At 33.4% G+C, this 18,393-nt stretch overlaps 1 protein-coding gene across 1 annotated transcript in view; it reads left to right on the top strand.

The window, feature by feature from the left end:
* LOC126814972 (ATP-dependent DNA helicase Q4) overlaps positions 1-17,697 on the top strand; it is a 176,836-nt gene extending 159,139 nt beyond the window's left edge. The window contains exons 21-23 of the mRNA XM_050540461.2: positions 13,567-13,750; positions 14,311-14,452; positions 17,166-17,697. Coding sequence (XP_050396418.1) covers positions 13,567-13,750; positions 14,311-14,452; positions 17,166-17,402 — 563 coding nt within the window. The 3' untranslated portion in view covers positions 17,403-17,697. The remainder of the gene's footprint in view (positions 1-13,566; positions 13,751-14,310; positions 14,453-17,165) is intronic.
* Positions 17,698-18,393: the final 696 nt, after the last annotated feature.

Below are 18,393 nucleotides of genomic sequence, written 5' to 3'. Positions count from 1 at the left end.
ATTATACGCAAAACGTGTTTTTAGCTTGTGGTCCCTCTAGAGGTCACAATTACTATCCGATTTAAAAAAACACTTGAATATATCTCTATTACACCATAATGTTGGTAGAGTTCAAATTCGTGTAGGAAATTGGACCAAAACTGCCGGAAGAAATGGCTGTCCCTCGTACGGAAATAGTGTAACCATTTGGTATATCAAGGTTGTGGAGCCTCTAGAGGTCACAATTTTGGTCCGATTTTGAGTAAACTTGAAGTACATGTTTATAAGAGATAAGGTGGCTATGAAGATCTGGTTTACCCCGAATGTCAGTGACTAGTTTCGTTCGTATTGAACTCTTCAGACTGAGTGGACTCACGTGTTGGGTGTTTTTATTTATACTATTTATAACATACTATACATGTTTATAACCCACAGATCTTGGTTCCTTGTGATATTCGCTCATATCGGAATGTAACTTCCTGAATTATGGCCCTTGATTATACGAAAAATTGCGTTTTTAGCTTGTGGTCCCTCTAGAGGTCATGAGTTTTATCCAATTGAAAAAAAACGTGTGAATATGTCACTGTTACACCAAAATGATGGTTGAGTTCAAATTTCGTGAAAATCGGACAAAAACTACCCGACAAAATGGCGACCCCTTGTAGGCAAATTGTGTAAAAGTATGTCATACCAAGGTGGCGGACCCTCTAGAAGTCACAATTGTTATCATATTTTGATAAATATATATGGTTATATGTTTATGTCCCAAAGATCTCAGTTCCTTTAACTATTTGCTCGTAGCAGACTGTAACTTCCTGGATTATGGCCCCTGATTGTATGAAAAATCGTGTTCTTTAGCTTGTGGATTCCTCTAGAGGTCACAATTTTTTATCCGATTTTAAAAACTGTTTAAATATATCACCATTTCACCATTATGAAAATCGATAGAAACTGCCCGACAAAATGTACGCAAATTGTGTAAAAAGTATGTAATATGAAGGTTGTGGACCCTTTAGAGGTCACAATTTTATCCAATTTTGATGAAACTTATATCTTTATATCCCAAAGATCCCAGTCCCTTTTGATATTTGCGCATTTCAGACCATAACTTTCTGGATTATGGCCCTGATTGTACGAAAAATCGCTTTTGTTTTTAACTCTATCATCTCTTGCCAAATGTGGGCGTATCTTGCCTGGCAACCACTGGTTTAACTATAATAGCGAGAACTGTCATCTCTTTATCTAATCTCCCATAACACCCCTTTGAACCATCAGTGTTTATCTGTTGACAAGAAACAAGTAGATGTTTGTAACATGAATGAACCTGAGAAGAATAACATCTTCAGGAAATTAACTTTATCTAACTATGTTTCACTCACAGATTGATTCAACTGTAGGCTTATATGCTTCATCACATTGTAGTAACAACTTTTTTTCAGATGTATACAAAATTATTTTTGGCAGACTGCAAAGATAATAACTATTATAAAAGTACAATATATTATTATGAGATTTGAAAAAAAGCCAGAGAATATATATTTCACACATATTTCATCATTTATATTTGTTAAAATACAGCACAGCTTTATCAACCCTCCTTTCTTTTTAATGTTCCCTCTTTTTGTGGATATTTTTCACTTGAATCCTTGTCTTTTGTTCCTACATTGAATAAGGATGTCCAACTACATATAATCACCATGTCAAACGTGCTGATATTGTTTCATCATTACCTTCTATTATTGTGTGTGAATTATTCTGTCTTAAATTTTGACTAAATATGAATAGAGACAGTGGACTTGAACTTATCAGATTATTTAGAGGTTATTATGAGGACTCTGCATGTTACAATTAAAAAAATTTGTTACCTTTAATCCATAAATCAGACTGTATTCAAAATACCTTTATTGCTTTTATTTATTTAATGCGGAAGCGAATTTTTTTTTTAAAAAAAAGGCAAGAGTGGGTGATTAGGGAACTAATGGGTTCAGTAGTGTTAACTCAAAAGTGATGTGAAAAAAAAATAGGTGTATGTCATTAAATGTGTAGAAAGTAGAAATCAATATAGCAGTTAATTCCCTTAATCAATCAATAATTGCATTTGGAGGCATTAAAGTTTAAAGACTACTACTAAATCTTGTAGATTCTTCATACACACAGAACATTAAAAACATTTGCAAAATATTAAAAAAAGAGCTAATTTAACATAGGATTTTAACTTTTTAAAATTAGTTGATCTAACAAATCAGTTTGAATGTTACCTTTAGCCATGGGCCAGGTTTTCCATTTTGTGATTTTATATTGATTGGTATTTATTTGATGTGGAAAGTTTTTTCTGTCTGTGCATTTGTTGATTGAGTTTTACCAGTCTCATATTATACAATTTAAAACAACTTCTGCCACCAAGAATAACAATGGTTCTATTTGTGAAATACATATTAAAGTCTTGTATGTGCATAAATGAATATGCGACAATCGATTTCCAAATCAGGAAGTTCAATAAATGATTTACATTTTTTCAGAATTTTAAACATAAAGCATTTAAAAATATTATGGCATTTTGATTATTCTGTCAGCTAATGGCATCAGAACTTTTACAGATTATTTTTTTTAGAAAAGACTTGAATTTCATTTCTCTTTCATGAAATCAGAGGCAATACTTACCACCTTTAGTCCTGTAAATTCCAAATTATGTTTTCAATATCATATATAGAAAGCAAACAAACCTAATTTCACATAGGATCTTCATTGCAGTATAATATATAAATTATTTTCACTCAATTTTTTTTCTGCTGTAAACCATTGAAGCTTTCTCTTTATTCACTTGTTTTCTTACGTCTAATCAAAACCTGATTCCTATACATTACTTTTGTGTACTTTTGACCTTTTACGTACCGACAAAGTTGTTTGCAGGACAATTTATGTCTTTAATCTTCAAAATTTACAAATTTAACCTAAATATTCGAACAGTTGAGTCAATCTGATTAAAAAAATATTTTATTTTTCGAAATTTTGGAATTTCTCTTACATTTTTGGATAGCTGAAATCTATCCAATTCCAACTATAAGTGTCATTGTGAAATGTTAAATTTGATTTTTAGTCAAATCGTAGAGGTCTTATTTTTTTAAAACAAGCCCTATGATTTTTCTGAAACTTCAAGAACATAAAGAGGGATGTCTGAAGTAGTGCATAAAACTATTTTTGAAATTCTCTAATCATCAGAAGTAGTCAAGAAAACTATCCAAACATTGAGAAAATTCTGAAAAATGGGTGTCTAGTGTGCAAAATGCAATGTATCAAGTATTACAGGTATATTGTTTGATACCCATGTGAATTATCTACTAGATGGTACTAAAGCGACAAGTTTCTATAACAAACTAAAAATGTTATGTGACTTTGAAAAGTGAGGTTTTTATACGCCCACATTTTCATGTGAAACTTCCAATCAATAGAAACAGGAAACATAAAACAAATACAGACGGTTTGATGGGATAAATTTTGACTAAGTCAAAATGGTGCATTTGATATTCAGATAAGTTGATATAAAATAATTAATAGAATACAATATCAAAAAACCATCGTTTTATCCAATGTTTCGTCAGTAAAAATACTAACTTCTTCAGGGATGAAGAACTAAATACAAAACTAGAACTGCGACGCAGTAATGATGGGTTTCACCGGTGCCATGTTACCCTTGAATTTATGTCACTTACGGTGAACTTATGTCATTTCCGGTACCATTTGGAAATGATAAACAAATTTCCACGTAAACATTGCAGACGTTTCATTTATACATTTGTTACCATGTGTTACATATGTCAAAATAGTGATCTTGACAAAATTTGTTACTAACTCACTTAAAAAAAAATTTTGTTTTGAAGGCTAAAAAAACAATTTTTGCCAAAATAACATTACTTCCGGTGACAATGAAAATGTTAAATTAGTTCTGTGAAATCAGAAATGGCATGGTGAAAATTTTATGAAAATTGAATAGTAATTGCCACTTTTATAGACCAAAAACCTTGAAAAGTGACTTGAAGAAAATCGTCTATTTCTCTGCAACCGTACAAGTTAGAAATCATTTTGTGTGGTAACTGTATGATCATATGGGATCATTCTATTTGTTGATCGGAATCAAATATAATTTGGAAGACTGAGTTCGACTTTCGTAAAAATTGGCCCAAAATTGACAGACAAAATGGCCGCTGTTCGTTCTCAAATAGCGTAAGAATATGGCATATCAAGGTTGTGGACCCTATAGAGGTCACAATTCTTATCTGATTTTGTTGAAACTTAAAATGTAAGTTTATAACCCAAAGATCTCGGATCCTTTCGATATTCACGCATATCGGACCGTAACTTCCTGAATTATGGTCCCTGATTGTACGAAAAATCGAGTTTTTAGCTTGTGGACCCTATAGAGGTCATAATTTTTATCCGATTTAAAAAAACGTATTATTATATCACCGTTACACCCTAAGGACGACTGAGTTCGAATTTCGTGATAATCGGCCCAAAATTGACAGACAAAATGGCGCCCGTTCGTTCTCAAATAGCGTAAGAATATGGTATATCAAGGTTGTGGACCCTATAGAGGTCACAATTTTTATCCGATTTTGTTGAAACTTGAAATGTAAGTTTATAACCCAAAGATCTCGGTTCCTTTCGATATTCACGCATATCGGACCGTAACTTCCTGAATTATGGTCCCTGATTGTACAAAAAATTGCGTTTTTAGCTTGTGGACTATATAGAGGTCATAATTTTTATCCGATTTAAAAAAACGTATTATTATGTCACCGTTACATCCTAAGGATAGCTGAGTTCGAATTTTGTGAAAATCGGCCCAAAATTGACCGACAAAATGGCTGCCGTTTGTTCTCAAATAGCGTAAAAATATGGTATATCAAGGTTGTGGACCCTATAGAGGTCACAATTTTTATCTGATTTTGTTGAAACTTGAAATGTAAGTTTATAACACAAAGATCTCAGTTTCTTTCGATATTTGCGCATATCGAATTGTAATTTCCTGAATTGTGGCCCTTGATTGTAGGAAAAATCACTTTCTTGTTAGCTTGTTCTCTATCCATCTCTCGAAAATGTGGGCGTATCCTGCCTGGCAGCCGCTGGTTTCACCTTTTAATTGAAATAGCCCGAAAGCGAAATCGAAATTAAAAAAAATGAGTCCGATGTTCTGTGCGCCGTTGCATGGCGCAATGTTTTAGTAATATCAAATTTTAAAAAAATAATATTTGCTTTCAAAAAGTTGTACCGAAGTGTCAGAATTGTAGTTTTTGCTCAATTTATGTCACTTCCGGTGCCGAAAGGAAACTTCACCGGTAACCAAAAAAATGACATTTTGGACCACGGAGCATATGAACTTTGTTTTATACATATCGAACAATAAATAATTATTCTAGAACCCATAAATTGAATCAGCCAATATTGGCCAAGGAAAATTATCGAGACAAAAATTGTTCATATTTTTGCTCAAATCACATGTCCCAGTAATTCTGGGCAAAATGCCATAAATGAAAAATTTAAATTTTCAAATTTTAGCGCCTGATATCTCCGAAGATTTGTCGAAAAATAAAACATCTTAAGAACCGTAGCCATTTGCCTTGTTTCAGGCTATGTCAAAATGTACCAAATGTTAAAATCCGATGATTATTGTTAATATTACAGTAATATTTAAAAAACGACAACTTGTTGATTTCGGACATTTCGCATTGTCGCAGAAAGTTCGAAATATCTTTAAATGCTAAGTCACACCCACTTTCCCTGTTAAAACGAAGACATCGAATTGATCCGACATGTAGTTTCTGAGATATAAACAAGTGGGAAAAAAAAATAATAAGAAGAATAATAATCTTAACAAAAATAATAGTGTTTCACACAAGCTACAAAGTGTGAAACCCTAATGACTGGAAGTCAGTTATGACATGATAGGAAGTTATGACATCATAGACTTAAATACATAACATGAAAGGTTAGCTTAACTAAAACTTAGGTAAAATAATACAATTAAGGAAAAATTATGCATAATTATGAATGATTTTGAAACACCCTGGATTTAACTCACTTAAACCGTTAGGCCAAACTGAATTAAGTCTTTGAATCCACACAGACTTTCTGCTGTGTTCAATTTTTTCTGATCTTTATCAGGAATTTTTTATACTATATGGTACTCACGAAATCATGACCAGGTATATTAAAATGGGGGGAATGGTCAGGTTTTTTGAAGGACAATATTGGTGTCAGTCATTATCACATATGTGATAGAGCTTGTTAAACACATTCCAAATATAATTTTAACATAGAGATCATTGCTACGATAGCTGAGTAATACAGGTTTCCTGAATCGGAAGTGACGAACGCCAAAGGAAAACACGAGTAATCCCTCTATATAAGTGACTGATGTGACGAGTGATAACAGATACACGGCCGAATTTCTGCTCACTAATAATTCCTTCGAAGACTAAAAGTTGCTATATGGGACTGTAAGAGAATACCTGACAATTCAATAAAGTAATTGAATGTCATTAGATAAGAGAACACGAGAAAAATAGAAATAGTCCGTACATTCCCTTGTTTATATTCATTCTATCCCTTATAAAAACATGGTAATGCATGGACTTTTTCTGTTTTTGTTTCGTGTTCTCTTATCTAGTGGCAGTCAATTCTTTTTATGAATTGTCAGATATCCTCTCACAGTCTCACACAACAAATTTTGGTCTTCGCGAAGGAATCATTAGTGAGCAGAAATTCGGCCCTGTATCTGTTATCACTCGTCACATTAGTCAGTTATATAGAGGTATGACTCGTGTTTTCTTTTGGCGTTCGTCACTTCCGATTCAGGAAACCTGTATTACTCAGCTATCGTAGCAACGATCTCTTTGTTAAAATTATATTTGGAATGTGTTTAACCAGCTCTATCACATATGTGATAATGACTGGCACCAATATTGTCCTTTAAGCTGAAAGGAGTAATGGTTTGGCCTACATAGTGCATATTACAAGTTTTACATGTTAAACAATATACAACATAAGAACTGACACAGTTGACAGAGTCTCTAATCTTGAATGATTTACTTTTTGATTATTACACATAGTCTCGCATGATTTGCATAATTTTCGTAAACAAGGTTGACATCCGTATGAAATTTTGTCCTTCATATGGTTATTACTTGTGTCAGAAGTTCTCAACTTATTTTCTTTCAAGATATTGCCAATAGTGTGGTTCTTTCTCTCTGCTATTATTATTTTTGCCACTGTTCATAATTTTGTCATACATGAACGTGTCTAAAATACTTTGGTCTTTAATCATTTGGTGAAGGTGAGGTTGTCGAGGGTCAAAGGTAGTTATCCATGGAATAATGTTCACATTAGTATCGGTCTTGGATTGGTAGGTCAATAATTCAGTCCTGGTCTTCTGATCTGCGCGTTTTAAATGCCTTTAGAATAATTTTCTTGGGATATCCGGATTGTTTAAGATAGGATCCAAAATTTTTTAGGTTTGATTTGGTCCAGCTATCTTTACTACAAATACGTTTTATACGTAGAGCACCACTGTAAGGGATAGCGTTAAAGGTGCGGTTAGGAAGACAACGTGATGGAGAAAGATAATGATGGCACTCTGTTTTCTTGGAATATAGATTTGTCTCTAATTTTTCTTTTTCTTTGACCACTTTTACTTCTAGGAAATTAACTGAGTTGCTATTTATATCTACAGTAAATTTGATCTTTGGATGTTGTTGGTTTAATTTTGAAACAAAATTATTACATTCTTCTAGTGGGTGAGAAGATAAAGCCCAAATATCATCGATGAATCTGCATGAAATATCTCCTTTATTAGGTAATGGTTCATAGTAGGTTTTCATCCAGTATGACATAAATGTTAGCATATGTCACAGCAAACGGAATTCCCATGGCAGTCCCCGATATCTGGCTATAAAACATACCAGTAAATTCAAATTCATTGTTGTGAAGAACAAAATCTGCTATTAAATTGTAGAATCAATTCTGATTCTTCATTAGTCACAATTTTAGTTTTACATAATGCATGTTTCAGTGCTTCTAAACCTTCAGAAATAACAATATTCGGATATAAACTGATAACATCAAGAGTCATAAGATTACTATTCTCAGGAATAGATTTGCTGTTTATAGCTTCTATCTTTTGAAAGAATTGAGTGTTGTCTTTAACTAAATCAGGGCAGTAAAGCTGTGCCACGGGTTGTAATTTCCAGTCAAGCCAAGAAGAAGATTTACGAGTAGGCGCTGTAACTTGGCTACATATGTGTCTTCCTGGTTGTATATCTGTAGGATTAGGAACTTTATGAACTTTTCCTAAAATGTACAAATGGGCTGGTTTATCAACAGGTCTGTCTAAGATAGCTTTCCGTTCATTTTCCAAAATTTTAAGGCCAGTCACTAATTTTGTTAATTGTCCATGAATCTCGCTTGAATTGTCTCCTCTGACTTTCTCATACAAAGAGTTATCTTCTAGTTGTTTCATACATTCTTTAACATAGTCTTCTTTATTCCAGATGACAATACCACCTCCTTTATCAGCTTTACCAATGATAATATTCGGGTCATGCTTCAAACTTGATAAGTCTTTCCTCTCTTCGCGAGTTAGATTATTTCGTACTTTATTTTCTGTGTAGTTTTTTATTGTTTGATACTGGTTGGTACAGTGGAGCTCCAGAGCTTCATCTGTCCATCCGGACGTCTGTCAACAATTGTTTGTGGACACTCTACAGGTCACAATTTTTACCCGATTTCAACGAAACTTGAAATATAGGTTTATCTCCCTCAGATGTATCGGACCGTAACTTCATGGATTATGGCCCCTGATTGTAAGAAAAATCACGTTTTTAGCTTGTGGACCTTATAGAGGTCACAATTTTTATCTGATTTTGTTGAAATTTGAAATGTAAGTTTATAACTTAAAGATCTTGATTCTTTTCAATATTCGCACACATCGAACTGTAACTTCCTGAATTATGGCCCCTGATTGTACGAAAAAATCATGTTTTTTTAGCTTGTGGACCTTATGGAGGTCACAATTTTATTCTTATTTTAAAAAAAACGTTTGAATATATCACTGTTACACCTTAATGACGGTTTCGTGAAAATCAGACCAAAACTGCCAGACAAAATTGCTGCCCCTCGTACGCAAACAGTGTTAAAATATGGTATATCAAGATTGTGGATCCTCTAGAGCTCACGATTTTGGTGAAACTTGAAATTGAAATACATGTTTATAACCCAATGATCTTGGTTCCTTTCGATATTTGCGCATATTAGATCGTAACTTCCTGAATTATGACCCTTGACTGTACGAAAAATTGCGTTTTTAGCTTGTGGTCCCTCTAGAGGTCACAATTATTATCTGATTTAAAAAAAAATGTGTGCATACATCACCGTTACACCATAATGATGGTTGAGTTCCTATAACGCAAATAGTGTAAACATCTGGTATATCAAGGTTGTGGACCCTCTAGAGGTCATAATTTTGATCCGATTATGATGAAACTTGAAATTCATGTTTATAATTCATGTTTATATTTCACGGATATTGGATTTTAACTTCCTAAAATATTTTGAACATCCAAGCCTTAATGTTCACCAATTAATTATTAAGAAATCAAATCAAGATTCAATCGAATTAAATAGGGGTGCATGAAAGAGGTTCAGCGAAATGTAAAGATGGCAAGGGCTTCTTTAAAAGGGATATAGACGAAACGGCACTAATCCAAAACGACCAAAATTTATATGACTGTGTAAAGTTTAAACAAACGAAAACAAAACGGCCAAAAATGTGATAAGAATTTTTCTAATACATGTATATACAGTGGGTTCGAATTAAAGGGGGTATGGCTCTATTTTTTGTAACCTTGAAATATACAAAAATGGTTCTAAAAACACATATTAATGTAATATGAACATATGTAAAGTGATTTATATTCAATTTTTGAAAAAAAAAAATATTGTAATTTCTAATCAATTATGTTCGGTGAATTATGCGAACAGTTCAAATTGAATGGCAGTCGTTTATGCCTGCTTAGTGCATTTTACACAATTTTTGTATTATTATTTTGTCGTTTGTGAATCGGCCTTTACTAGTTACTTCCACATTGAGTTGTAGGATATGTTTTTATTTGTTCATTACAAAATGGCACCCGAAACCATAGGGTGCACTCATCGTGTACTGATTAGAAAATGTTAATTGTGTCTTAAATATCGGATATTAGGATCCTCTAGTTTCACGACAAGATAACACCAATATTAATTGAAATTGATCAATATTGAATTCTAATTCGTCTTTTTGAATTCAAATATTATGGAAAATATTGAATTAGAGACTTAGCTCCTTTACACATATATTATGCAAGATCTAAATCTGCCTATTGCAGGTCTTTCTTTAGGCCTTAAATGTTATATAAACTGTTAACTAGAAATTTATTAACATGACAAGAGTTGAATCATATCTGCTGTTCAACGGCCATTGATGGTTAACCATAACAGTGTTTTTTGTTTTCATTCGTTTTGACTTCGCACAGTTTTTAATTTTCTGTTGAAATGGAAAAAAATTGCTAAACTCGGTAACTTCTGCAGACAATAAAAACTGTGTCAATTCAAAACAAATGAAAACAAAAACAGCCAAAAATCAAAATTTATGGAAGTCTTCTGAAAAATATAAATAGTGTTCTGTGGCTTTAAGGAGAGCATTAAAATTGATGAATCATGATATTAATAGGAAGTTATTGGGAGTATGAAGTTAATGAAAATAACATGATATTTATGTAACATAAAATAAAGTATGGTGTTGGCCTAGCTGTTCGTGATAAATTGGTATATGGCGAACTTAAAATTGGTTACTCATGGGCTTCTCCGTATCTTATAAAGATAGCTATCTAATTACAAGATAATCAGAATTTTTTTTTCATTTGGTTGACCCTAATGGGCTTCCGTAGATTGGATCTTCTATAGTGAAAATATGTCATTTTAGTAATAAACAGTTTACCCTCAAATTAAAGTCCAGGTTTTTATGTCTACATCACGTCATCACTTAATACCAGTGAAAAAAATGCGCTCCGCTGCAGCTGTTTATAAGCATAATGACTGTAATTGATAATGAAGAAAAGCGATGTTGTTGAATATGCTATAGACAATTGTATATATTTATATATGCACCTTTTCGAGCCTTTTGCAAAACTGTTCTTTTATTCTTTTTTCCATTTCGCGTAGATTTGAGAAACTATAAGAAGCGGTATAGTTCCGATCCGAACACAGATTTTTCCTCATGAAAGTTGACAACAGTTAGCAAGTATATATTGCAAAAGGTGTGACCAGACCGGAAATGATGTAAATCTTTATTTTTAGGAATTTTGAAATTTCACTTAAGGTTTTGATAGCTGAGATTGATCCGATTCTAAGGATATCAGTTTTGTTCTGAAATCTTAAGTTTGATTTTTCAATTTTTTCGCATTTTAGTCAAATGTTCTTATTTTTTTTAAAACGACTTCTAGGATTTTTCTGAAACTTCAGGAATATCAAGTCAAAGGAATAACCTGGTCCTTAAACTATAAATTAAAATCCTCTAATCATTCGAAGTGGTGAAGAATAATATCTAAACTTGGACAAAATTCTGAAAAATGGGTTTCTGTGCGGAAAATACGATGTATCAAATCAATTGGCTGTTTACCAAGTAGTTATATTTTTATATCTTTGAATAGCCAATTGAATTGTCTATCAGATGGTACAAAAGCAACAAGTTTCTGTTTTGAAGATAACAGCTGGTATTTGTGTGTATGATGATGGTCACTCATTTGTTCATATCGGAAGTTGTATGGACATATTTATACTGTGTCAGTACATTTATTATCTTGTTTACTGAAATCACTGGCAATGTTGTTACAGGTGAATCAGGAATCATTTAAAAGGTACATAAATTCAAATTTGAAGATGCTTGGTTGTGCTACCTTTGACCTATGTTTTGTTTGTAAGTAATATAAAATGAACTGAAATGTGGTTTAACATCCTACTTTTCAAATTCATCCTGGCTAATGCTGTGGGCTATGAGGGAATTTTGGCCAGACAGATTTTCACACCATTGTCATTGACAAAAGTTTGTCCCTATCATAAAACGACTTCAATAGATTACAGTTGGGCATACCATAATATCATTTTCAAAATGTTTATAATTTTTGTAAAGATAATATCCCAAACTATTCGCACAACTGTAAAGCAGCACTACTTTGTTCCGCTTTTTATACGTCCTCATTGAAATGTGGTCGTATATTGTTGTCGCCCCTGTCCGTCCGTCTGGCGACCACAATTGCTTGTGGACGCTCTAGAGACTAAAGTTAATATCCGATTGACTTTAAATTTATACACAATGTTTAAGGTCATGAGACGAAAAAGTCTATTCATTTTCAGCGATATTTTGATAATTACTGCCAGGGTTATGGCCCTTGATCACTTCAAAAAATCTTGTGGACGCTATAGAGGCCAAAGTTAACATCCGATTGACTTTAGTTTTATACGCAGTGTTTAAGGTCATGAGACAAAGGAGCCTATTGATTTTCAGCAATTTCAGATAATTACTGCCAGAGTTATGGCCCTTGATCACTTTGGAAAATCTTGTCTACACTCTAGAGGCCAAAGTTAATATCCGATTGACTTTAAATTTATACACAGTGTTTAAGGTCATGAGACGAAGAAGTCTATTTATTTTCAGCGATTTTCGATAATTACTGCCAGAGTTATGGCCCTTGATCACTTTAAAAAATCTTGTGGATGCTCTAGAGGCCGCCACAGTTAATATCCGATTGACTCTAAATTTATATACAGTGCTTAAGGTCATGAGACGAAGAAGCCTATTGATTTTCAGCAATTTACGATAATTACTGCCAGAGTTATGGCCCTTGATCACTTTGAAAATCTTGTGGACGCTCTAGAGGCTAAATTAATATCCGATTGACTTTAGATTTATACAGTGTTTAAGGTCATGAGACGAAGAAGTCTATTCATTTTCAGTGATATTTGATAATTACTGCCAGAGTTGTGGCCCTTGATCACTTCAAAAAATCTTGTGGATGCTTTAGAGGCTAAAGTTAATAACTGATTGACTTAAAATTTATACACAGTGTTTGAGGTCATGAGACGAAGAATCCTATTGATTTTCAAAGACTTCCGATAATTACTGCCAAAGTTATGGCCCTTGATCACATTGAAAAATCTTGTGACGCTCTAAATGCTAAGTTATCATCCGATTGACTTCAGATTGATACACAGAGTTTAAGTCTTGAACAGCTAAATCCATAATATTAAAAGTTTTGTATACTAAACGTTAGCATGGGGCAGAACTTTATAAAACCAAACAAATTCTAATGGTTTTCTGATTATTACTTCATGGGTTGTTACTCTTAATCAGATTGTAGTGTATTATAAATGTTGCCGTTGGTGTATGTTTCGTTGTCTGGCAACCTATCTTTTTAACTTTTGAAAGTACTTTTCATTTATCAGGGAGCACATCAGATTCGTATATATTATAACATTGATTATATAAATCTTCTACAGCTGGAGGACCAATGAAGAGTGGAGTAATGGTAGAATTCTGTGACTTGGGTTTTCATTTTCGTTCTCCTGGAGATTTAATGGATGATGAATTGGATAATATATTGGATTTCCTTCATCATCGTGTGACAAAACAAGAAAAAAATGAACTTTTCCAGTTAGATCTATTATCGGAAGCATTAAGAAGGTAAACAATATGTAATGGGAAATAAAAAAGTTGAAATGATAAACATTTTTCAGACTAGAATGACCTTATGTGAGTGCATAGGAATAGTAGATATACTCCATAGAAAGTCAATATTTTAGATTTATCATAGTTCAGATTAGCAAAATAAAAATGTGCGACTGACATCTGGAATAATAATTGAATGGTTTTTGGGGTCAGAATCAAAATTTGTATTGACATCAGGCCCCAAGTTCACAAAGCATTCTCAGACTTAAGTTGAGAATTTACTCAACTTTCAATCACTGCTTATGAGAAATATCTTGGTTCCAGAAACACAAAACTTTGCACATAGTTTCTTATTGATATAATTATTTGATACATTGAAACAACACAAGTTTTATAAAGGGTTATATATTAGTTAATATAATGCGAACAATTTTGAGTAAATTCTTAACTTAAGTCTGAGAATGTTTTGTGAACTCAGGGCCAGGAATAATAATTGAATGGGATTTTTTGAGGGTCAGAATCAAACTCGGTATTGTCATGGAACAAAGTCAGAATCTATATCATCTATGTTTCAGTGTATCTTTCAAGAGTTATTGGATGTGTGCTGATGATGGGGATCAAGTACGCAGTGATAAACTAAAAACATCTATTGAAGAGTTTTTTGATGCTAAAACTAAAGATATAGAAGATGGCATGAATGAGCGGACTGTTGACATGGTATGTATATCGATGTGTATATATGTAGGTTGATGATAATCATACTAACGATGGTTATTTGAATGTATTAAAAGTATGAAATGGAAGAAAATGGTCAATCGACAGAATTGATAACCTGGGATCTGTTGCCTTGGTCTTTATATGAAATGGGTTGGAAAGAGAATATTTGATAATTCTACAGTACAACAAAATTCTACATGTCCCATAGACTAACATTCTGTTGCCTTGGTCTCAATATGAAATGGGTAAGAAAGGGCTAATATTTGATAATTCTACAGTACTACAACATTCTACATGTCCCATGGTCTACACATTCTGTCAATCCTTTGCAGAGGATGAAATCCCAAGAATGTTTCTGCACTTGTTTAGATTCAAATGTATTTGCTTACATTTGTCGTCGCCCCTGTCCATCCACAATTTGTGGACAGTCAACCGGTCACAATCTATTTTGACGAAACTTGAAATATAGCTATAGGTTTATCTCCAAAGATCTTGGTTTCTTTTAATATTGGCATATATCAGACTGTAACTTCATGGATTATGGCCCCTGATTGTACAAAAAATCATGTTTTTAGCCTTTGGACACTCTAGAGGTCACAATTTTTATCAGAGTTTAAAAATTGTTTAAATATATCAGTGTTACAACCTATTTTTGATTAAGTTCAAATTTCGATATTGGCATACAGATTATGGCCCTTGTTTGTACGTTTTTAGCTTGTGGACACTCCAGCGGTCACAATTTTTATCTAATTTTAAAAAGCGTTTAAATATATCAATGTTAATGAAAATCTAACAGAAACTGCCTGACAAAATGGTCACTCCATGTTACGCAAATAGTGTAAAAGTATGTAATACCAAGCTCATGGACCTTCTAGAAGTCATAATTATTAGGCTGTTCAATTTTGATGAAACTTAAAAATAAATGTTTATATCCCAAAGACCTCTGTTCCTGTTGATATTCGCACACCTCAAACCCATAATGTTTATCTGATTTAAAAAAACGTTTAAATTTATCACTGTTGTTACACCATAATGACAGTTGAGTTCGAATTTATTTGTAAATCGGACCGAAACTGTCCACCAAAGTGGGCGCTTCTCGTATGCAAATAGGTTGTGGACCCTATAGACTCTAGTGGAAGCCCTGTACGTTGTAGAGGTCACAATTTTTATCTGATTTCAATGAAACTTAAAGTAGCTAAGTCCGTAACCCAATATCATCCAAAATCTTCAACATTGAAAACACAAAATGTTTTGCAATTTAAATCAGCATGGTGTGGTGATCTTACCTGGAAAATATGGGCTTCTGATGTCCAATATTTCAGACAAAATAAACATTTTACCATTGGTATACGAATCGTGTACCATAATGCGTTTCAGTGGAATTTGTAACAAGGTTCTCAAAGAATGAGGCTAGACATATATTCCACATGTCATATCAAACGGTAATGCCATATTCTTATTTGTAGAGCATGAACAATAAATACTATCGATGTTGACTGGAATAACCCTAAGGATGATCCCTATTGATTTTGGTGCATGCCCGACCCCCAGGGGCAGAACCACGCCCATTTTTTGTATGTCTTTGTTTGTCATCTACAGGCCGCATTTCTTAACGTATCATAATGAAACTTTGCATACTTATTGTTTGTACCCTAAGGAACTTCCCTATCGTTTGGGGTGCACGCCCAATCCCCAGGGGCAGAGCCACGCCCATTTTCTTTTAGTATGTCGCCTACAGGCCACAATTCTTAAGTGATCATCTTGAAACTTTACACACTTATTCCTTATACCCTATGGATGATCCCTATTGTTTTTGGTGCATGTCCAATCCCCAGGGGCAGAGCAACGCCCATTTCTTGTATTTGTTTGTTGTCGTCTACAGGCCGCACTTCTTAACGTATCGTCTTGAAACTTTGCATACTTATTCTTTGTACCCTAAGGAACATTCCTATCGTTGGGGTGCATGCCACAGAATGAAAACCCAAGTCACAGAATTCTACCATTACTCCACTCTTCATTGGTCCTCCAGCCACGCCCCCTTTTTTGCCTTTAGCACCCGAAGGCCACAATTCTGAATGGATTATCTTGGAACTTGGAATACTTATTCCTTATACCCTAAGGACGGCAACTATTGTATTTATCGTCTACAGGCTGCAATTCTGAATGGATCATCTTGGAACTTTGCATATTTATTCCTTATACCGTAAAGACAGCAACTATTTATTTTGGTGCTTGCCCCGACCTCCTGGGGCAGTGTCACACACCCACTTTTTTGTTAGTATTTTGTCTGTAAATTTGGCAAAATAAACCCAACGCCTAGCCTTCTTTGCATCTCATCATATTACAGCCATTTTATATTTCATTCTCTTCATTTTAAAAAGTACCATTTCAATCAATGCTGGAATGTGAACGTATATTGCAGCGTTTGCGATGGTCTCATTTAGCTTGTTCTCTGTCCATTTCTTGCAAAATGTGGGCATATCTTGCATGACAACTGCTTGTTAAATTACATCAAGTTTACACTTTTGATTATGACGGTTGACTGTCCGCTGAACATGCAACATGTAGATTATGGTTGTACTGCAACTCTTTGAAAATGTATTGTAGGATTTTCTGGCAAACTGGTCACTGCTAATCCAAAACAGATTTATTGTCATCTTAGTCATTTGTTTAAGATTACTTGCATCTTTCTTCTTTTCTTGTTCTTTTCCAGCCTCAAAGCACTGTTTTAGACCAACTCCTGTGTGATATTAGACAGTTCTATAATCTTTATGGGAAAGAGCACACTTTAACAGGCAGAGTGATAGCAAGAATATTTCATGGGATTGGCAGTCCCTGTTTTCCTGTTGAAACTTGGTGCCGTGTTAGACGTTTTTGGAGATCACATTTACATATTGACTTCAATCTATGTTTAAAGATTTCATCTCAAGAGCTCATAAAGATTAGATAAAAGTGTAAAAGGCTTTTATCCAACAAATTCCCTTGTGATGAAACAATGACATTTGCCAACATTAGTAATACATCATTACAAAATCGATGTACATATGCACGCTTGCAGTAAAATTTGATAAGATAGGCCTAGAAACACTTTGTGGATTTTCAAACCCTTTGTCTGTCTTGGCAGTTAATTCTGAGAAACTGATATGGAAAGTGTCTGATATATTAATGGAATGTAATATATTCATGACCATAGTATATGTAAATGAAATGGTTATTAAAATTACAAATATGTATGTATCACTGAATCCATTAAAAGTATCTTTTATTTATTTAAAAACAACATGGAACTCATGACAAAATACTAATTAGGCTAATCAAAGTATCAAGACTGTCTGATATTAACAATTTACATTTTCAACTTCTTCAGGGATTTCAGCCAAATATCATATGTAGGTATTGTGGACTGTATGAAGAATCTGTGAAGTGCAGAAAGAGATTTCAATTTGATTGTAATAATAAGAACAGACACCCAAAGACAAACCTGCAGGCAAGACAACTCACTACAAGCAATAAACAACAAAAAGTATTATCAAATCAAGTGAATGGATCAGGGGCAGAGCCAGTTACTTGGTACAATTTCTGTGATTTAGTTTGAACAGAGGTTATTTTCTGCATTAATGTCAATTTTGAGGTTCTAAAGAAGAAACATAATTTAAGAACACACAAAATAAAGTAAATGTGTCCATTCTAGATAGTTATTTTATTGCTGCCATGTTTCATACAATTTTCAAAGTAATGTAGGTAACTTTGAAAATTGTATAAAACATATCAGCAATAAAGTAACTATCTAGAATGGACGCATTTACTTTATTTTACAAATTTTATCTACTTATAATAAAATCTTCTAACTACTTCTTCTGCATATATATTGTAAATCCATTCATATTCTTGTTACAATTGTTCATTAGCATTTTTAAAATTGGCAATTACGGCCATTGAGA

The sequence above is a fragment of the Patella vulgata genome, chromosome 3 (assembly GCF_932274485.2).
Source record: "Patella vulgata chromosome 3, xgPatVulg1.2, whole genome shotgun sequence".
Classification (NCBI taxonomy): domain Eukaryota; kingdom Metazoa; phylum Mollusca; class Gastropoda; family Patellidae; genus Patella; species Patella vulgata.
The sequence above is the reverse complement of the archived record's forward strand: the minus strand, read 5'-3'. Positions and strand labels throughout refer to the sequence as shown.